The sequence below is a fragment of the Cynara cardunculus genome (assembly GCF_001531365.2).
Source record: "Cynara cardunculus var. scolymus isolate 2C chromosome LG 13, CcrdV1, whole genome shotgun sequence".
In the NCBI taxonomy this organism is placed as follows: domain Eukaryota; kingdom Viridiplantae; phylum Streptophyta; class Magnoliopsida; order Asterales; family Asteraceae; genus Cynara; species Cynara cardunculus.
Genome location: NC_037540.1, coordinates 28,573,108 through 28,594,766, shown reverse-complemented (window position 1 = coordinate 28,594,766; position 21,659 = coordinate 28,573,108). Strand labels below are relative to the sequence as shown.

At 35.8% G+C, this 21,659-nt stretch overlaps 1 protein-coding gene across 2 annotated transcripts; it reads left to right on the top strand.

Moving 5' to 3' along the window:
- The first annotated feature begins 447 nt into the window (after window positions 1–447).
- Window positions 448–16,452, top strand: LOC112524186 (DExH-box ATP-dependent RNA helicase DExH3). 2 transcript variants are annotated; one of them, XM_025133907.1, is made up of 20 exons: window positions 448–887; window positions 2,428–2,582; window positions 2,667–2,754; window positions 3,193–3,435; window positions 3,719–3,814; window positions 7,188–7,376; window positions 7,475–7,634; window positions 7,714–7,844; window positions 8,517–8,684; window positions 8,770–9,042; window positions 10,208–10,402; window positions 10,754–10,957; window positions 11,057–11,126; window positions 11,256–11,404; window positions 11,973–12,278; window positions 13,709–13,768; window positions 13,862–14,014; window positions 14,087–14,197; window positions 15,456–15,684; window positions 15,989–16,452. In XM_025133907.1, the coding sequence occupies exons 1-20, from the start codon at window positions 555–557 to the stop codon at window positions 16,027–16,029; spliced, it is 3,354 nt and encodes a 1,117-aa protein (XP_024989675.1). In that variant the 5' UTR covers window positions 448–554; the 3' UTR covers window positions 16,030–16,452. The 2 variants fall into 2 exon arrangements, with proteins under 2 accessions (XP_024989675.1, XP_024989674.1); XM_025133906.1 differs by having other exon boundaries at window positions 15,456–16,452.
- Window positions 16,453–21,659: the final 5,207 nt, after the last annotated feature.

The window sequence follows — 21,659 nt, the reverse complement described above, 5'->3', positions numbered from 1 at the left end:
AATAATGAAATAATTTATTTTTGGTTTAATAATATAACATTTTATAAAGATAATAATTAAATATTTTGTTAGAACTTAATGATTATCCTAATTATATTTTAGATTTTTTATATTTAAAATAAGATGTTTATCCTGTATTTGATTGTGTTTATCTGCAGTTAGTTACACGAATTCAGATATGGGATGAAATCAAATAGGGATGAATGAGTTTAAGAGTTTTTAAGAGTTTAAGAGTTTTTAAAATTTTTAGCCAAATGCTTTATAATATAGTATAGATATAGATAGTATAGATATAGATTATGATTAATGATACAAAACCATCAATAAATATAAAAAAGGGACGTTTAGAAAAATTCCAAGAAAATGATAAAAGAAAACTACAAAAACAAAGTCATTTTGGCACTTCCTCTTCCACATAGGCTCTTGAGAAAAATTACAGGTCAAGAGCTTCTTGGCCCCCTCGACCAACAACGCCATAACCCCATCTAAAACCCTCCCAAAATCTGCAATTTCCACTCGAAATGATGAACTGAAGAAATCCCAAGATTCCCATCATGCCTTGCTCTGCAATTTTTGTTCACAATTACCTCAGATTATCTCTGAACCCACTCAGAACTAGTTCATTTCAGCTCCGCCGTCGCCTTACTTTAAGCCCTAGACTCGTCCGCCCTCTTCCTCCGTTGTCGAGTCCTGCGTTAGTCTTAACCTGCTCGTCTTCTTCCCATGTCTCTTCTTCCAATCTCGTCATTAAGAAAACGGGAAATAGAGATTCCTACTCATCACCTTACTTTTACCAGCAAAGTTTGCCCTACAGTCGCTACGCATACGACGAATATGCTTCCGAGGAGGAGTCTGACCGTGAACATTTGCAGTCATCTCCCAGTTTGGTTGGTTTTTATTTATACCTAATGAGGATTTCTGCAAAATAGATAGCGAATCATTTCCCATCCCACCAAAACCTTGCAAGTTTGATGTAATCCCGTAGACTAAATTGCACAAAAGATACTTCCTTTCGATTTATTTAGTTTTTATTTACCCCTGCCGAAGAAAAAGAGGAATCCATGCCACTTTCAGCTCTCCCTATATCACATTATCATTTTTATGTCTAATTTCTCGTTGTATTCTTTGGATAAATTAGTGTTGGCATACATGCTTACGAATGGGGTTTTGTTGTGGTAGAAACTTAAAACTCCAATTTATCACTAGATTCTTATTATCAGGATTTCAACTAAAGGGGTTGTGATTTCCATGTGGAAAACCAAACCAACCCAGAATATCCAACCGAGTATAAGCAGGGTCTAAGGGTGGGGGTGGGATGTAAGCAGGGCTCTACCCTAAAAGGTAGAGCTTCCAGTAGATAGCTTGTTTCTGTGAAGACCCCCTTCCCCCACAGACTTATGTTTTCTATTCTACAGTGAACAGATAGATTGTGTTTGTTTGTTTGCTTAAGCATGTATAGATGCTTTATGTTGAAGTGAATATGCAAGGAAGCCAACAGAAGTATAGAGAATTGTAATAGGGGATAAAATATTGCCTGGCCCAAAGAAATGCTATTTTCCTTTGCAATAATGTAGTTATTGGTGAAATAAAATGTTGGTTTTTATGAAAACAAAGTCTTCTTTCTATAGCTTGAACTTAATGCAAATACACACAAACACATTTATAGACATACGTATTTAGAGTTGTAAGAATGCTTATAAATCCCGACATTATCAAGTTATAAGTGGTCATCAATCTTCTTGTATGATATCAAGTTCAAGCAGCTAGCAACTTGAGATGAGTTGAACCTAGCACATGCTTAGACCAAATGTCAGTCGTAGCTACATGGAAATGTTTGACACATGTGGTATGGAAACCCGGTGGGATGGGGACTCGTTGCCAATTTCTAAAACATAGATAAATGTTTGGTTATTTTCCTATTTATGAATCAATAACTGTTATATTCTACACCTCTGTAAGTTTTGTTGACCATTTGATTGACCACAATATAATATTCAAAATATACTCCCTCTGTTTCACAAATCACAAGAGTAAAAGTCTTCAACATTGCATAAATACTAGTAACGGCGATTGAATGCTAATTAGATGTCTGAATAACCCTTCCATTGAACTCTCTCTTCAAAACAAATACATCTTGTGGATAAAAACAAATCACAAGTAATGTTGTAACAACTACTACATGACTGCCATGAAACTAACATTAATATTATTTAATTGAATATGAACTTTTAGGCAATCAAATCTTGAATAAGTAGCAAATGGGCAAAACAATATGGCACCGACATGCTAGCTCTGATGATAACATTTATTTTAACTCAATCAAGAAATTATTACCTATGTTATGAATGTTTTCACGCCTTATCTATTGAACTCATTGTGCTTATATGTCACTACATATCACCACTTTCTATATTGATTGTTGACTAGGGGGCTTCAACACTTGATAACATTGAAGAGTGGAAGTGGAAGCTAACTACACTAATCCGCAACAAAAATGAGCAAGAGCTAGTTTCTCGAGAGAGAAAAGACAGAAGAGACTTTGAGCAAATCTCTGCATTGGCCACTCGAATGGGCTTACATAGGTATACCGAGTTTCAGTGACCATTATCTTTGTATTGACTGTTCATACTTGCCTTTTTGTGCTCTGATAATAATAATTTTTGCAGCCGCCAATATGCAAAAGTAGTTGTCTTTAGTAAAGTTCCCTTGCCAAATTACAGATCAGATCTGGATGATAAACGCCCACAAAGAGAGGTACTTTTTCATTATTCGTCACTGTGGCACCATAACATGGCACCATAACAACTGTGATTTACATTGATACGAAATTCCTTCTTCAATAACTTTTTGCAACTTCAATAATTGTCATAAACATATAGACTTGAAAGAGTATTTGTAATGTTGTAGCCTAGATTGGTAACTGCTGCATCCGAATGTAATATGTGCATGCGTGCACACTTTATTACATACATTTACAAGATTATCCAAAAAATTACACACATATATATATACTCATACATTCATTTACTAATGTGGTGGTCTAGTTAATGGAATCACACATGATTAATATTGGTTGTGGAAGCTCCATCCCTCCATGTGGACAAACAGGGGTTCATGTCCAAAAGCACCATATATTTACATACATATATTAGTTGAGTGCATGTGGTTGTGAACATTCTTGAATGTTTGTAGGTCGTTCTTTCTCCAGAATTACACAGCCGGGTTGATTATCATCTCAAATCATACCTCTCACAAAAGTCTGTTCTGGGAGATGGTTATCCAAACAATGTCTTACCAACATCAAGCACCTCCTCGAGTCTTGTTATTGAGGAAGGACTTCATGAGCAAAATGAGCCTCTGAGACGAAGTCCCGTTGCAGAGGGAATTCTCCGACGGAAGAGTTTGCAGCTGCGCAATATCCAACAAGATTGGAAGGTTTATCTCAGTCTCACTTGAGAAGTATATTATTGTAATTTGTACTAGAGGACTGGTTGCTTTTAGTGTATTTTGATATTCTTTAAGTTGATGTATGTGCTCTCCACTCAATTCATATGGCTTTCCAGAGGTGTTTAACTTGATCTGCCTTCCTTAAGTCATTCTTTTGTCACTTACACATCATTCTTAAGTTGCAGGAATATGCTCTTGATATATAAACTACTAGCAGATGCTGATGCTAGACCATGGCATATCATTATGACGTCTTTATGTATATATGTAGGAATCTGCTGAAGGCCAAAAAATGCAAGAATTACGGAGAAGTCTACCTGCATATAAAGAGAAAGAAGCACTGTTAAATGCTATTTCCAGAAACCAGGTAATGTTTTAATTTGTTGTTGCTTTTTTGCTCGGTCATGTAATATTTTGTTTCAAATTTCAATTTGTGGTAAAAGTAAGAGATCACTTGTCTTACCTTTTTGAACTACTGAGATAGGTCAAGTATGATATCCTATCAGTATTGTGTTCTTGTTCGTTGTCAAAACTGTTATTATTCTCTTACGAGGTTCCTGTGTAAGGCTACATGTTTATCATCTAAAATTTACCTATTTTGATATAGGGATACCTTACAACATTCTAAGTACTTTGACATACTTGAGGATGGTCAACTAAAAGATACCTTGACCAAGTTTAAATTTCAGAGAAAGCATATAGGGCTGCGTAAACTCCTTCCAGAGGACCTATTTGTTAAAAGATTTGGTCGATTTAGAGCTCACTAAAGTACAATAGGTCATAGTGTTGTTGAATTTTCTTCCACTCCTAGGAATGACCCATTACATAACCATAATTTATGTAATTATGATACTTGATATCTTAAATTCCAATTCTAAACGTGAAACATATAAATTAAGGTGAAGTACCTCAATGAATGAAACCTTAGCCTTGAGGTGGGCATAGTCTTTGACTACCCTACACAAACAAGTAGGCATTTTTACCTAGTGGTGGATAGGGATTTTTGGCATAAAATTGTTCTAGAATAGGAAGTCTTATAATTAGTATTGACATCCTAAAATGAGTTGCATATTCTTTTGTAATCGAGTGAATAATAAATTTTTATATTGATAAAAAGAAATGATAGAGAAAATAAAATGAAAATAATGTAGACAACCTTGGGGGTGGGGGGTTAAGGTTGTAAATGAGGCTTTTAAAAATCTTTTTCCCCAATGTTTAACAATAATACTATCTACAACAATCAAAAATAAAATGATAATGCTGAATGTAAAGTTGGGATTAAAGATACAAACACTATTGTTTATAGTGGCTCACTAACTTTGCTAATTCATGTTCTCCTAGAGCCTTCTCGAGTGGGAGAAAAACCTTTAATTTGAACTTCAAATTTCAAAATCGATGGTCACGTGGGTGTCTGCATTGAGCACCATGCAGACGTCTTCCCTGACCCATTATAGAAAACTTTTGTTTTTTGAACGTTGAAAGTATGGACATGTAAGAAACAGTTTACAACATACGTCTTGATTTGTTTAGCCAACTATGAGCATTTAATGAGCCACTTTTGCATTTAAATGTAATTCTTTCTAATTGAGGCAACTTGTCAAGTCAATAGAAAATATGATTTTTTTACCAATATAGAAAGTAGGTATTGTCATATTTTTATTAATCCAAGATGATATTTGAAAAAGATTGTTATTTTATAAAATCTCACACATGTATTTTGTTGATTTCTTCCAAGAATGTTTACTGTATAATAATCCAAAGATGAAGTAATTTCCGAAAGTTTGCTCGATTAAATATTCAATTAAATCTTCATGGCACATTTCTCGAAATATATTCTGGTGATGTTTGGAGAGAGCATGCTTCTCGAAGTCAGTCCATCCTTTGAAGATTTGGCCTTTATAATTTTATATTGTCAGATTATTGAACTTTATTAGTTTATTCTTCCATGATACAATTAAATTATTAGAATGCAAATAGTGTTGAGTTTCGTCTGTCAATCATCAAACGAAACTGTGAAGTGTTATAATGAAAATTAATTTATGTACACTTGCACCAACAATCTTCTCTTTTGATGAGGATAAACTTGTGGCGTGTTTCCAAGATGAAGTTGAATTTTTAAAATTGCACCAAAAACCCAAAACAAAACACAACATACATATATTCTCCCTCTTTTAGTGAGATAAAAAAGGTGGGAATTAGCTCCCCCTTAAAAAGAGCTCCCCTCAAAGGAGCATCCTGTGGCTAGGATTAGGGAGGATAAGTTAACCAATATTAACATCAAAGCACATCGAAGAGGAGCATCATAATAAGCACACATAGCAGTTCCAAACAAACCATAAAGTTGGTATGAAAATAAGTTTAGTACAACCATAACAAATCAAATTTATATTAACAACATAAAAGGATCACTCATTCCCATCGTCAAAGAAATAAGAATGACCAAAGCGCTTTTGCAACACATAGATGTCATGCTGCATTGTGGCAATGTTATCATTAACTCATTGCCACTGATCGTCTTGATGAAGCCATCTTTCTCCTTTTGAGCGTTGAAAGAAACCTTGTGAGCAGTGATGGCCCAAGATTGCAGAAATATACACACACGTGTTTGTGTGTGTGTTTATCTATGCTGTTATAGCGATCAAAATACAAAATAGCGGTCAGGAACGATTTTGAAATAGTGGTGGTATAGCAGTCCAAAAATAGTGGTTCATATAATATTTCTTAGAATTATATATATATATATATATATATATATAATGTATGCATACAAAAACAGAAGCTGAGACTCGTGGAGTCGTGGTCGTCAAAAGCCGAACCTGGAAACAGAAGCTGAGCTGAGACTGGAGGAGGCTGTCGAACGTGGAAAAACCTACGACTTTGTTCCAAGTTCTAACTTGGGTTGATGATAGAAAGGAAGTTATTGTTAAGTGTTATACTGTTATGTTAACGGATTAAAATTAAAACATAGCCCAAATCAAAATAAAAAGCCCAAAAAAAACCCAAACTAAATAGCGCTATTGCGGACTGCAATTTGACCCTAAATACCGGTCAAAATGTGGTAAATTGCGGCGATATTAGCGGCACCGCTATTTGACCACCGATATTTTGCATAGGTCCGATATCTGATATTGCGCCGCAATTAACAGCATAGGTATATATAGGCATACAAATATTAACATAATCCATATTTATATATAGACATATGGACAGATCTGTATACGTAGTATGTGTGTGTTATTAGCTTACAAAAAGATGATTTCGATGCTATGACAAAATGCCAATAGTTCCAACGATTCTTGTAGCCTTGTAGGGTCTGTGTTCAATTGTATAATCTACGTACAAATTAAATGAGGGGTTCATGTGTAATTCTTACAGTTTATGTACACAAAATGAGGGACTATATTAAATGAGGGGCCGTTTGAAATAAATTGCTGGCAGCTAGCGACGAAAGTCTCCATGGTACCTATGTGCTTCAGTATCTACCCTTATCCAAGGCAACCAGGCATCTTGCTTCGCTGGGGACCCTTAGGTGGTGTCTTGCTAACTGTGCTCATTTGTCAAATTAAGTTACCATTCTTAGTTAAGTATACTGATGTGCAGATGGTACAACATTTTAATCTGACTAATATTAACCTTACTGATACGAACCAATTTCTATGTTATCTTAGACCAAACCACTCCTTATGAATGTACAAAGGATTGTGTAATTGAGCCGAAGATAATTGAAATTGTTTTGGCAGGTAATTGTTGTGTCTGGTGAAACGGGTTGTGGTAAGACCACACAACTGCCTCAGTACATCTTAGAGTCTGAGATCGACGCTGCTCGTGGAGCTCTTTGCAGCATTATCTGTACCCAGCCCAGACGAATATCGGCCATGTCCGTTGCTGAGAGGGTTGCAGCAGAACGAGGGGAGAAGCTTGGAGATTCTGTAACTTCTGTCTCAACTTAATATATATTTTACAAGTTTGTAGCTCCTTAACATTGTAATAGATGGTGACATGCTTTTATTTTGGTCTTTTCCCAAAGGTTGGGTATAAAGTTCGGCTTGAGGGAATAAAAGGAAGGGATACTCGTCTGCTGTTTTGCACCACTGGCATATTGCTAAGGAGATTACTACTCGACAGGAGCTTGCGAGGTGTGACTCATGTTATTGTTGATGAGATCCATGAACGAGGGATGAATGAAGGTAACTTAAAGAAACTCATAAATTTTTTATTAATCTAAATCACAAATTTTTGCCTGACGAAATCTTCATTTCATGGCAGATTTTCTTCTTATTGTCCTGAAGGAGCTCCTTCCTCGCCGGCCAGAACTGAAGTTAATTTTGATGAGCGCAACCCTAAATGCTGAGCTTTTCTCCTCCTACTTTGCTGGGGCTCCAATGATCCATATTCCTGTAAGTTTTGGCTGTTAAGCTAAGGTCCCTTTGGTTTGCGGGATTGGATTGGATTGGATTTGGAGGGATTTGGATTTGAATTCCATTCCAATCCCATGTTTGGTTTAAAGGATTTCCTGGATTTGAAAATGAAATCCTATAAACATAGGATTTTGAAATCCTAGGCAGGTGGTTGGTATTTCGCAGGATTTCGGATTTGTATGTAATGATGTTATATAACATGTTAAAAACATTTGTTTTGTAATAATCAATTAATAAAAATGTAATTTAATCATTTTTATAATTACTTATAGTGTGTTTCTATAGATTATTTATAGAGAATGAAATTCAATTCCATTCCAAATCCTACAAACCAAACACACCAAAGATTCAAATCCAAATCCAAATCCAAATCCAAATCCAAATCCAAATCCAAATCCCTCAAAATCATTCCATCAATCCAAACCCCCCCTAAGAGTATGTATTTGCAATTTGCATGCAGAAAAAGCACTTTGAGATTTCCTCGTTCAAGTTATGGTAACATAAGAATTCAGCTTAAACTACCATTTTTAGATGAAGATCATTTCAAGCATTGCCTGTCTCCATGCTCTGTTTTTGGTGCTTATTCCTTACTCTTTTTGGTGTTGTTAATAATACTTTGCCTGTCCTGTCCTTGTGATTTCTCCTTGGCAGGGGTTCACTTATCCTGTCCGAAGCTATTTTCTAGAGAATATATTAGAAATGACTGGATACAGGTTGTCAACATATAATCAAATTGATAACTATGGCCAAGAGAAAAGTTGGAAAATGCAGAAACAAACCGTCCGTAAAAGGAAGAGCCAAATTGCTTCGGCTGCAGAGGTATAGGATTCTGGGAGTACTGACTTCTTTGTCTGTGCATTGGTTTTATATTTTGATTAACATAAAACTTTGTGCATTCAAACAGGACGCACTTGAAGCAGCTGATTTAAGAGATTTTAACCCACGGACTAGGGATTCCCTATCATGCTGGAACGCTGATTCAATTGGCTTCAATCTTATTGAGAATGTTCTTTGTCATATATGTAGAAAAGAAAGGCCCGGTGCTGTTTTGGTGTTTATGACTGGTTGGGATGACATAAATTCTCTCAAGGATCAACTCCAATCTCATCCACTGCTGGGAGATCCAACCAAGGTTTTACTGCTTGCATGCCACGGTTCTATGGATAGCTCAGAACAGGTAATATTGTGGATATTTTCTTTACAGTAAGTTTCTTTAATTATGGGCTATGAATTATGTTTCTTGAAAAGGTAATTGTTTTACGTATTATCCGTCTTCCGACAGTTATCACATGGTAAGTTTCGTATAGTTTTGAAATGTTACTTTTCTAAATAGGACAAACGTCATTTTCATGTAAATTTTATTTATGCTGTTCCCTTCTAAATATGAAGGCTTCTGACACATAAAGGCCTTTTCAACTGTTGTCTCCATCAAGAACTTTTATTTCTTAACAGATGTGCAGGATAACGTCTTTATAACCCTTTATTACCATGACAATCATAATGTGTTAAAGAAAGTCAAATCTACTTGCCCTAAAAATAGTTGATAGCTATAAATATATAGGAATTTGGAATAATATCATCAAACAGGAACTCTCTTAAGATAGGACACGTGATGACGTGATGAGCCATTAGCCCGATAATCAGGTACTGAACATGAGTAGATAAGAAACAATAGATATAAATAAAGATAAAAGATGGAAAAAGTATTTCTAACACTCCTCAACCTTGAGCATAAAAAATCTATCATGCCCAGCTATAAGTAAAACCTACGTGTTCTCCATGATGGTTTGTTAGAATATTTGCCTGTATATTGCCTGGATGATGCAGCGGATGGACAGTAAACGGATCAGAAATGCTCCAACCCCATCACCGAAAGTAATCTCACAGGAAACATCGGCCATGGCCCTGTACTTGGATTCTGCACTCTCATGATACAAGATTGCATACGAACATAAGAGTGGCTGGTAGTTGAACCTAACATGCCTTTTGTTGAGTAATATCATCTTAGCGTTGCGTACTCTTCATTTTCCTAAAATTGTGGCATCATATTTAGGGTTGAACACCTAATGAACCAGACCAGCAGCGGAAGTATTAGGGAACAGAAGTTGTATTCGCTATAGAGTTCATGCCAAACACACGTGTTTAAATCCTTTCCTTTGGTTGAGAATTATATTTAAACTTGGTACTTATTGCTTCAAGTTTCTTATATGAGGATTTGTTATTTGAAGAAGATTTATCAGCTCCAGTGAATTCTGATTTCAGATAGTGTTATCAGATTAGAATGGCTAAAGTTGTATAATGCTTCTCTTATTTCCTTCCTTTGTTTTGGCTGTTCTTATCAGAAATTGATATTCAATAGACCTGAAGATGGCATCAGGAAAATAGTTTTAGCCACCAACATGGCCGAGACAAGCATCACCATCAACGATGTAGTTTTCGTGGTCGACTGTGGAAAAGCTAAGGAGACGTCCTATGATGCACTGAACAACACTCCATGTTTGCTTCCGGCCTGGATCTCAAAGGCTTCTGCTCGGCAAGTAAGACTACTATGATTAAGTTGCTTCATGAATGAGCTATGAAGAATATAACTGCTCCCTTTTTTATCTAGTAGGTGACTTTAAATGTGAAATATGAATTTCTTCGATTTTGGGGAAATACTGATGACTATTTTGAATGATACACTGCAAGTGGACAAGAAAGTTATCTTGAAAATAATTTAGGATTCATAATAAATTTGAATTTTCACGAATACAATTTGACGGTTATGGTCAAAGTGGGTCACTTAGAGAGCTGAGGGAGTAATAAGATTCTTGGGTTTGCGTAGATTTGCACTGTGTGTTATTTTTAATTTTATGCGAGCTCATCAACTCTCCATCCATTGTTTGTAGAGGAGGGGAAGAGCTGGCCGTGTACAGCCAGGCGAATGCTACCACTTGTATCCCAAATCTGTATATGATGCTTTTGCTGAATATCAACTTCCAGAACTGTTGAGGACACCCTTACAATCTTTATGCCTCCAAATTAAAAGCCTGCAACTTGGTAGTATTTCAGAGTTCTTATCAAGGGCCCTGCAGCCGCCAGAACCATTATCTGTAAGTTTGAACATAAACTTATTCCGCAAGTAAAAAAGAACATCATTGTATATTTTTCTATTATTCTCAACATGATACCCACAATTTGCCACATTACAGGTTCAAAATGCTATTGAATACTTGAAAATAATTGGCGCCCTAGATGACAATGAAAACCTTACAGTGTTAGGTAATGAACACCTCGGGTTCGATTGGTTTCTCTTCCGTTTTCATGATGAACTTCCTGATATATAGAACCGTTCACTGTAAGTAGCTTTGCTTACCTTTTATTCTTGATCCATGGTTGCTTTTTTCACAGGTCGCAAATTGTCAGTGCTTCCGGTTGAGCCTAAACTTGGTAAGATGTTGATATTGGGGGCAATTTTCAACTGCCTCGATCCAATAATGACTATTGTTGCTGGTTTAAGTGTCAGAGATCCATTTTTGATGCCGTTCGACAAGAAGGATGTAAGTACCTTATGGTTTTAAAGAGTTTTATTTTAGACTGGAGTCCAATTTCCATGAATCTGTGTTATTTGTAAACCAACAGGCAGGATAATTTTTTTGGTTTCTAAATTACATGTTAAATTCTGTGACAGCTATCAAAGTTATTGATTGCACATGCTGAAATCCCACTCAACCTTTTTTAATTAGTAAAGTTGTGTCTCCCTTTGTTCTAAAGATACAGAGGTATACATTCACTTTAATGATAAAATGGAGTAATTTTGGAAGGATTAGCACAACTCCTTAAAAAAGTTATATAGAACACGTTAAACTTGCTCACATATTTTACATGTTGGTATTAATTTGAACGAAATCTTTGTGAAAAATTTCTTTTGGAATTCATAAATTGCTCTCAAAAGTCGAGGTGTGCCTCTTTTTTTTTTTGTCTTTGTTTTCAGAACAGAGGTTCTAACTAGTTCTCTTTTGCAGCAGGCAACTAATTTGTAGTTGCCAGTTATAATTCAGCTTTAAATTGTTACTGTCTTACATTTTTCATTTTTTGCTTCATTTAATTGTCTCTTGATTTTTTAAGCTTGCCGAGTCTGCAAAAGCCCAGTTTTCCTCGCGTGATAACAGTGACCACCTTGCTCTTCTCCGTGCTTTTGATGGTTGGAAAGCTGCTGAAAGACAGCAGTCAGGTCATGAGTACTGTTGGAGAAATTTCCTTTCTTCACAAACTCTGAGGGCTATTGATTCTCTTAGGAAGCAGTTCTATCATTTGCTTAGGGACGGTGGATTGGTTGATAATATGGAGAAATGCAACACATGGAGCCATGATGAACATCTCATCCGGGCCATTATTTGCTCAGGGCTGTACCCAGGAATTTGCTCTGTTGTGGTGAGCTTCCTATTTTGATTCAGTCTTTTCGGGTTACCTGTCTTGCAAGCTGGGGGTTTCATCGAAAATACCGCTCTACTCTCCGGAGATCTCACCCCTCCCAGATCCCACCTCCGAGTGGGATGTACTGGGCTCATTCAGTTTGGTTTGGTGTGTATAATATATTGACTGATGGAATGCATTTCCTGTGTCTTTGATTTTTCTCTTATATCAAGCTTTTATAGTAAACTTCTTTGCTCTGCAATTTCTTGGTTAAGTCCACATCCTTAATTAAAACTGTCAGATGATTTAATTATCAGTTTATTTTCTTACTTGAATCTAAGTACAGAGTCATGGATAATTTGATGGGCATTGTGAGCAATAGTCAGTAGGGGAAGATTAAGGAGATGAGAAGAGACAAGGCTTCCAATGAGCTTTTACAAACTAAATATTGATTTGATAGCCTCGGATAGACTAAGGATCTTAGGTAAGACCTAGAGTGCAACCAACTAAACGCCAAATAAATCGGAATAAAACTTCCACATCTGAGATTCCATGTGTGACTAACTCAATTGAGAAATGCCCCTCTTGTATGCTAATGTTCTAGGATGGCAGGGTTGTTAAGGAATTAATTAGATCTGTCTAGAGTAAAGATAAAGATGGCAGTTATAATAATTGTAATAATCTCTTAACTTTAAAGTAATTTAGTAAAGCTAATATTTGTTGTTATAAAGTAAAAGTTTGTCGGCATTAATTTATTAGAATTTATAATGATACCCTTGTTCTAGTTATGCAAACGTTATATAACTGTTACACCTCCTGAACGTGGATGATTGAGTCGGTCAAGTCTAAATTGTACCAACTTGAGATATATTAGTCCTGACATACCAGAAGTTATAGCTATGCTGCTGTAAATTGTAAGAACAAACAATATAATAGTAAGTTGTGGCCAAAGGGTAAATGACCAGGCGGCATCCAGGTTACTGGTAAAGGCTTGTTTTGGTATAAAGATTCAATGCCTATTATTGATTATGAATGYCYTATATATAGGGAAGAATACAAGCTACAAATCAGGAAAAGATATACATATAAAATACAAGATTATCTCTAAATAAATGGTGAATATCTATTCCTAAATATAGGAGATAATCGGTTGGCTAAGAACTGGTTGATCCCAACCCCCTTGGAGGTGAAGGGTTCAAGGTGAGGAGTGTGTGTTAGTTTTGCCATACATAAATATTATATACTTCAAAAAAGTAACTTGTGATGTAAAAATGCTAACATGAAATGTACCACTGCGTACTTTGGATAATACTGAGAGATTCACAACTAAAAACAAAAAAAGATCCTTGTTCTTGGACTTACATTTGCTGAATTTTTAGGTTTAAACTGCTTCTCAATTCATGGGTGTTTATATATGATTATGAAAACAAGTCCGTTCTTTTTGGCAGAACAAAGAGAAATCAGTATCACTGAAAACAATGGAGGATGGTCCTGTATTGCTTTACTCGGTAAGTCCATTTTGCCATTTGGAGTTCATGAAGAAATTCTTTCACTCTATTTTTGTACAACTTTTAAATTTCATTTCCTTTTTGTGCGTATAGAATTCAGTTAATTCTCAAGAACCGACCATCCCATACCCATGGCTGGTATTCAATGAGAAGGTGAAGGTGAATTCTGTATTTCTTCGAGATTCAACAGCTGTGTCGGATTCTGTGCTTCTCTTATTTGGAGGAAATGTTTCCAGAGGGGGTCTGGTAAGTTTGTTCATATGCAATTTTTCTTGTTATTACACGGAAGTTGCTAAAATACAACTTGCTTTTGGTTAGGATGGGCACTTGAAAATGTTGGGTGGTTACTTAGAATTCTTCATGAAGCCTGGCTTGGCTGGCACTTATCTTGCCTTGAAGAGAGAGCTCAATGAACTCATCCATATGAAGGTAACCAATGTACTAGATACGATTATGTCATACCGGATAGCAACACTTGCATAAAAAGTTTTGGATCAAGTGGTGGTGCCTTCATGTATATATATGTTTGGGAGACTCTTAATAGTCTATGTTAGAGGGGCAACCATTTGATGCAAGCCTTATGCTTTGATATTTAAGAACACTGACTGTGCCCTGAAATATAAAGCTTCTGAATACTACATGGGGAGCCTAGAGTTGAGTAAAAATGAGTTATCTATTTAGTAGCTGAACCGAACAAAAAGTACATTGTGTATAGGGGCAGGTTCCATTAGGAACCTAAAATTGATTAAGAACCCGGGAATCGCCTATAGCAGGACACGTGGCATATTCATTTTGAATATGGACTTGTTACTTAATCATGATTGTTGTATTATATTTATCATGAATGTGTGATTCATGATGAATAAAACGTCCATAATTATGATGAATAACACATCCATATTCATCATGATTCATGATGGATAACACTTCGGTATGCATGATGAATAACACTTCTGTGTTCATCATGAATAACACTTCCGTATTTATTCTGGATATGCCACGTGTCACGCTGTGGGAGGTTTCCGGGTTTCTAATCAGTTTTAGGTTCCTAACGGAACTTTCCTCTATGTATATGTATGTGGATATATGGTATTTGATTATCTCACAAGATGAATGTGCTTTTCTATGGCTTCCCCACATACAAACGCTGTTTAGGTTCTCGTCAAGAACCATTATTCATCGTACGTCTATGACCGTTTAAGGCATATTCCTTGCAACACGATAGTCCCCTGTAGGTTCACTTACATGTTTGTCTGTGGGATATGTTAAGGCCATGTTTGGTGACCATAAGCTAGCTTATTTTTTGAACTCATTGAAAAAACCATCTTTGATAAGCCATGAGTTAGCTTATAAGCTAGCTTTTTGAAAAGCTATTTCAGGCGACGTTTCAACAAGTTCTAGGGGGTTTTCCACATTTTTCCAGGTATGCCCCCCATATTTTTCATAAATGAGCAAAAACCCCACCCTTTTAGGTAATTTTACATTATCATCCAACTTATCAACTAGTTTTTACCAAACGTGACTAGTTTTTAGACTCGCTTATCAGCCAACAACCAACTTATCAGCTAGTTTGCCAAACATAGTCTAAACATTACCAACTAGTTGGGTGTATATGCGTGTTTGTTTAAACTTAGTTACCAGAATTTATGTGTTCTTTTTATCTTCTCTCTGGTAATGCCTATTGCAGCTTTTGAATCCCAAAAAGGACATAGGCAACGACAACGGACTCCTGGAGGCTTTAAAACTGCTAGTATCAGGAGATCGATGTGAGGGTAGATTCGTCTATGGTCGTAAGCTGCCACCAGCTTCAAAGAGTTCTGGAAAAGAGGCAGATAAAAAGCGTGCATCCACGAGTGGCAGTGTAGCCGAACACGACAATTCCAAGAATCACTTGCAAACATTGCTTCTTAGAGCAGGTCATCAACCGCCCACCTACAAAACATCACAGTTGAAAAACAATAAGTTCCGATCCACTGTCTTCTTCAATGGTTTGGATTTCGTTGGTCAGCCATGTGGCGGTAAAAAACTTGCGGAAAAAAGTGCTGCCTCTGAGGCTCTTCAGTGGTTAACCGGCGAGACCCAATCATCTCAAAGGGCCATCGACCATATCTCAACCATACTCAAGAAAAGCAAAACAAGGAATCGAGCTCACACCACAAGGGGGAGTTAAAGTCCCCATGAAATCAACGATATTTAGCTTTTGGTTTTTTTTCTCTGCAGTGGATCATTTGATCTCCACACGAAGGATACAAATGATCTGAGACCAACAATCATTTATTACAACTTTGAAGAGTCCAACACTGGACAAGAAGATCAACGTTGTGCCTGCACCGATCGAGTGGATTTAAAGTGTGGTGCCAGGTGATACTCACATATTCTCTACACTTTTTACAATTTTTTTTTTGTTAGGAAATTAGTATCATACAGTAAAGTAGGAAACCGTTTTTCAAATGAACAGTAGTAGTTCATATCGATCCAGATAGTCATTTATCTGCCTCAATATCGTTTTTTTGTTCTTGATTAGTGCTATCTGTGTGATAGTCTTCTGATATGTATGTAATTGATACTATCTATGACTTGAATTTGTCCAAAAAATGTGGTTAAACACTCAAATTGGTATCTGGGAATCTACTTCTGATATGTATGTAATTGATACTATCTATGACTTGAATTTGTCCAAAAAATGTGGTTAAACACTCAAATTGGTATCTGGGAATCTGTAATTATTTATTCTTTTTGGCATCAAATTGGTGATCATGTGATGGCTTGATGCTTTGTTGTGAATAGATGATTCTTTGCTGTGTTTGGTTTTTTTCTTCCTAAAGTTAAATGAGCCCTTCTTACCTATTCACATATGAATTGGAAAAAAACGGCATGCAATTAGAAGGTGAGTGTCAGGCCGTTCAAGCCAAACACTTTGACAGTATCGTGTTTGGTTCTACTTGAACAGTTTCGGTTATTGTAGTTTCATAGCTGAACTTGAACATATGGATACCTCTCCTCTGGTCCTTGTCGAAGGAATACGTTGCAACTAAAACCGTGTATTGTGCCCTGATTCGGTTTTGGATTTGTTTTGGGGAAAAGCGGTTATGGACAGGGCCTTAGTGCACACCGGTTATAGGTAGGGGTGTAAACGAGTTGAGTAGTAGGTAATTCGAGCTCGGTTCGAAAAAATAATACCAGACTTGAGGTCGGATAAACTTTTAAATGTAGGGCTCGAGCTCGAATATTTTTTGAACTATCGAGCTAGAGGTCAATGCTTTTTTAATATCGATTAAATTGTTTATGGGTTTAAACTTGATAATATTAATTTTTTTTTGTATGATTTATGAACATATGAGCATGTTTCGCTTGAAAAAAGTATGCCCAAATGAGTCGGCTTGACTTGAAAATTTTGATTGAGTTATCGAATGAGCCAAGTTGAACATTTTTATTATGAAGCTTGGCTAGTTAATTTAAACGAGTTCTATTTTGCGTTTGAGATTGACCCAAGTTCGAGCTCAATCTATAACGTGTTAAAAATTTGAATCATTTATGCCTTACTTACAGGAGCTGAAATATTCTTTGATGTTCTGTTTTAGATTTAAAAATGCCACATGGCATGTTGTGATTGTCAAGTCTGTCTAACAACTTGCCTTTTGTTATTCAAAATTTATAGTTTCATTTTTGTAATTTTTAGTTGTTCCAAGGTTTTGTAAGTTGAATCAATCAAATTCAATCTTTCTCACTCTATCTCAGAGATCCATTCATTCGAAACTTATTTGCTTATGTTTCTACTTTTCGTTAAGCAAGCCCGAACTTTTTTCAGCTGTTCGATGGCCCCCTCGCGCAATTCTTCTGAATTTCTAATAGTATTCAAGATTCTCTGTTTTCGATTATCTAATAAATTAAGAAATAGTGAATGGTCTTATCAATATACAAATGTATAACTCCCCATAAATTTCAATTGTGCTCATATTTATCACTGTAGGAATTGGGTTCAAGCTTTCCCCAACCCCTTTTCATCATTGGACTCTTGACATATACGAAGGAGTGTGGTTTATTCGATAAATAACCTCTCTATCTCTCTCTGAGATGTTTGGATTTTTCAAAATTCTGTGGATATCTAGGAGATAAATGCTATATCCACTCGGACCAATACAATTTTTACTTGTTCAAATAACAATTTAGGTAAAGCAAAGTTAGGAATGACGGATCTCTTTATGATAAACAGATCCATTTTGCAAGTTCGTTATTACGGGTAGTTCCTACAAAGGATCTTTCTAGGAATAACAATTGGTATCAAAGCAAGTTGCAGCGATTTGGACTGAATTGAAACCATAATCAATTGGAAATTGGACTATTCTTGATTGATCAGACTGTGTTCTGGATTGTTTCTTCTAAATTCTACTCAATTCTTCATTTCTGTGTGAATTAAATTGTGTAATTGATTGAATTGTATGTGATTTGTGATTGGAAGAATCACTCAATTTTGTAATTGAATTGCTTTCGTGAATCAATTTTGGATTTCTTGGTGTTTGAGTTCTTGAAATTGTTCATACTAAATTTTGTCAAATTGATCATTTTGATCGGTTTTTGATAGAAATTGATATTAAAATTATGTTTATGGTAAGTTTTCGAACCAATCTGTGCTTATTTCTTTCAAATTGGTATTGTTTTTAGTAGTTTGGATCGAAATCTAGAAGTTTTTGCCTAAGTGAAACTTCATCGCTCGATGAACAAGTTCATCAAGCGATAAGAGTGTTCATCGCCTGTTGCATATCATTTGGTTGTTCGATTTGTGTGTTACGCAATAAAAGCTTTTTGACCGATAAGTTTTTGATCAATAAGGTTTGGTAATCGGATAAGGTGTGTCCGTTAAAGCAAGTGATCGGTGAACACTTGCCCGATAAAAAGGTATCCGGTAAAGTTTTGTCCGATATATTTTGGTGACCGATATAATAGTGACTGGTAAGGTAATCTATCCGATATCTTTGTTTGGTTTTTGTTGTCCGATAAGATTCAATTTGTTGTCCAATATCTTTGAAAATATTTGTGACTTGTCCGATAAGTGATTCTTTTTGTTGTCCAATAAGGTTGATTTTGATAATTGTTTTGTCTAAGTTTTGAACTGCAAAAAGATCAAAGTTTGATTAATTAATTTTGTAAAGAATTTGAAATGACATTAAAGATTGAGAGAGAAAATAAGGATTTCAAAGAAAGAATTTCTGATTTGGAAAGAAAATATAAAAAAGAGCAAGATAAGTATGCTGAAATGTTTTATGAAAATCATTCTAATCTTTCTCTCAAAGTGGCTATGCCAAAACTGACGGTCATCCTGTTGAAGGTGAAGGAGATTTTCTCCACCTGGTTTCTAGTCTTGTCAGTTTCTTGTTTCACTTTAGCAGTGACCAAAATTGCTGAAGGAATTCTTTAACCATGACAGGTTCATGGGTAGTGCGTGAGAGATAGGGGAGTTTTTGAGGAAGTTAGCAGCGTCCTCAAAGTGAGGTTTGTTGATGGGGATGTCCAAAAGAGAAACATGGTTATTTGCCTTGAAGGACACTTCATTGAGAGAAAAGTTCATGTTTGAAAGATAAAACTTCCTTTGAATAAACCAAAAAGATTTAGGTTTTTTTTCAAGAAGGGTAAGTGTTTTGAAACCTAGATTATAACCAAGTAATATAATGAGTTAATAATTTGTTTGTTAGTCATTCAAGAGAACGAGTTTTTAAAGTATTTAACAAGAGCTTCATAGAAGAAGAATAGTTCAAAATAAGGAAAGAAGATTATCAACCTGAGATTTGAAGAGAAAAGGTTGAAAGGGGTTTGAAAGTTCTTGAGTTCTTTCTTTGCGAAATTCTTGGGAGCAGAGGTTCGATGAGATTTTGTAAGTGTAAAGAAGAAATGAGAGAAAAAATCTCATATTTATAGGTAGGAGGAGAGAGAAATGGAAAAGAAGAGAGAGAGAAATACGACTTGAAAAGATATGCAATGATGAAGGTTTGCACGTCCTCATCCATGATTGGATGGAATTTCAAAGGGACGTGTGTGTCAGAAAGATGCGCACGTCTCAAAAAATCGTATATTATTTAAAAGAGAATGGCGTCATATAAATTATGACCGTTCAATTTCCATTTTATTTCAAACAAAGTAAGAATGTTTAAGTCTTTTAAAAATAGAAAATAATCATTGAATATAGAATATCCAACATCAGTTTTTATGAAAATATCCTTTAGAAAAGATATAAGTTTAAAAGATTCAGTGATAAAGAAAATCACTGAAGGGATCTTACTTTTAAAAACAAGAAAAGATTCAGTGATTGTTTTGTTTTAAGAAAGGACAAGTAAATATAATTTAACTATATACTTGCATACAAAGGTTCAATGATAGAGAGAACACTGAAATATTTCTTTTATAACAGTTTGATCACTGAATATGGAAAGATTCAATGATAGTTTTAAGTGTTGATAAGAAGATAAGTAATCATACCTTAGAGAGAGAAGATACATTTACTCAAGAGTTTAGTGGCAGAGTAAGAACACTGAATCATTTCACTTACTGAGTATTGCTTATAGCTGGAGGAGTTAATCCTCAGCGTTCACCATTCCAAGTTCGCTGATCAAGATGTTGAATCTTATCTCATCAAGAGGCTTTGTAAAAAGGTCAGCGAGCTGGTACTCAGTTGGTATGAAGTGAAGTTCAATATTACCATTCATAACATAATCTCTGATAAAATAATATATGATCTCAATATGTTTGGTCATGGAGTGAAGAACAATATTATTTGCAATAGCAATAGCATTAGTGCTATGACAATGGATAGGGATCTTTGAGAGCTGTAGATCATAGTCATTGAGCTGGTTTTTCATCCAAAGTATTTGGGCACAGCAGCTTCTAGCAGCAACATATTCAGCCTCAGCATTTGATGTGGACACTGAATTTTGTTTCTACTTGTCCAGCTCACCAACTTTCCACCTAGTAGCTAACAGCCTCCAGTGGTGCTTTTTCTATCAATTTTACAACCTGCAAAATCACTATCCGAATAACGAATAAGGTCAAAACCTGAACCCTTGGGATACCAAAGACCCAAGTTATGAGTTCCCTTCAGATATCTGAAGATGCATTTTACAACAATCAGATGGGATTCCTTAGGTTCAGACTGATATCATGCACATAAACAAGTAGAGTACATAATATATGGACGACTTGCTATGAGATACATCAGGGAGCTGATCATTCCTCTATAACGGTTACGTTTACAGACTTTCCATTTGGATCCTTATTTAGTGAGAAAGGAGGAGCCATTGGAGTCTTCATAGATGAGCTATTTGATAGATCAAACTTTTTCAACATATCTCTGACATACTTACTTTGACTGATAAAGATACTGTTAGTCCCGAAGGGTAAGGCAATAAACAGAAAGTAATTGTAGAAGGGGGGGTTGAATACAATTACTCAGATTTTTTCAACTTTTTAATTCTTATTGATTTATATCAAGAATTAATACAAAAGATTGTTGCGGAAGATAGGAAAGGAAAACCTAACCTAAACAATCTTACAAAGAGAAGAACTTTCAAGAACAACACAGAGAGTTCTTGAAAGGAATTGAAGAACACTAAGAATCTTCACACACAGGAGAGCTGGGGAGTAGCCGATTGCTTTGAGAGTGCACAGAGTAATCTTTCAAAAGCCTGGTGTGTGCATGGGAGATGCACACTGCCTTTATATATTGCCTTCAACATTTAATGCATGGGGACACTTGTCACTTGGGGATAAGAAGGCAGGGGTTGACCTGACCAATGTTGATATCTCATTTTCATCGTACACTGCATGCATACAACACAGTTCATGCAGAGACAAACTTGCACAGTTCATGTAGAGACAAACCTTGCAGAGATATGGTCAGTCT

Coding starts and splice junctions, on each gene's coding strand:
- LOC112524186 (XM_025133906.1), top strand. CDS start 555: ATGCCTTGCTCTGCAATTTTTGTTCACAATTACCTCAGATTATCTCTG. Junction 2,583..2,666: donor ACTCGAATGGGCTTACATAG/GTATACCGAGTT, acceptor TAATTTTTGCAG/CCGCCAATATGCAAAAGTAG. Junction 7,635..7,713: donor TGAACGAGGGATGAATGAAG/GTAACTTAAAGA, acceptor ATTTCATGGCAG/ATTTTCTTCTTATTGTCCTG.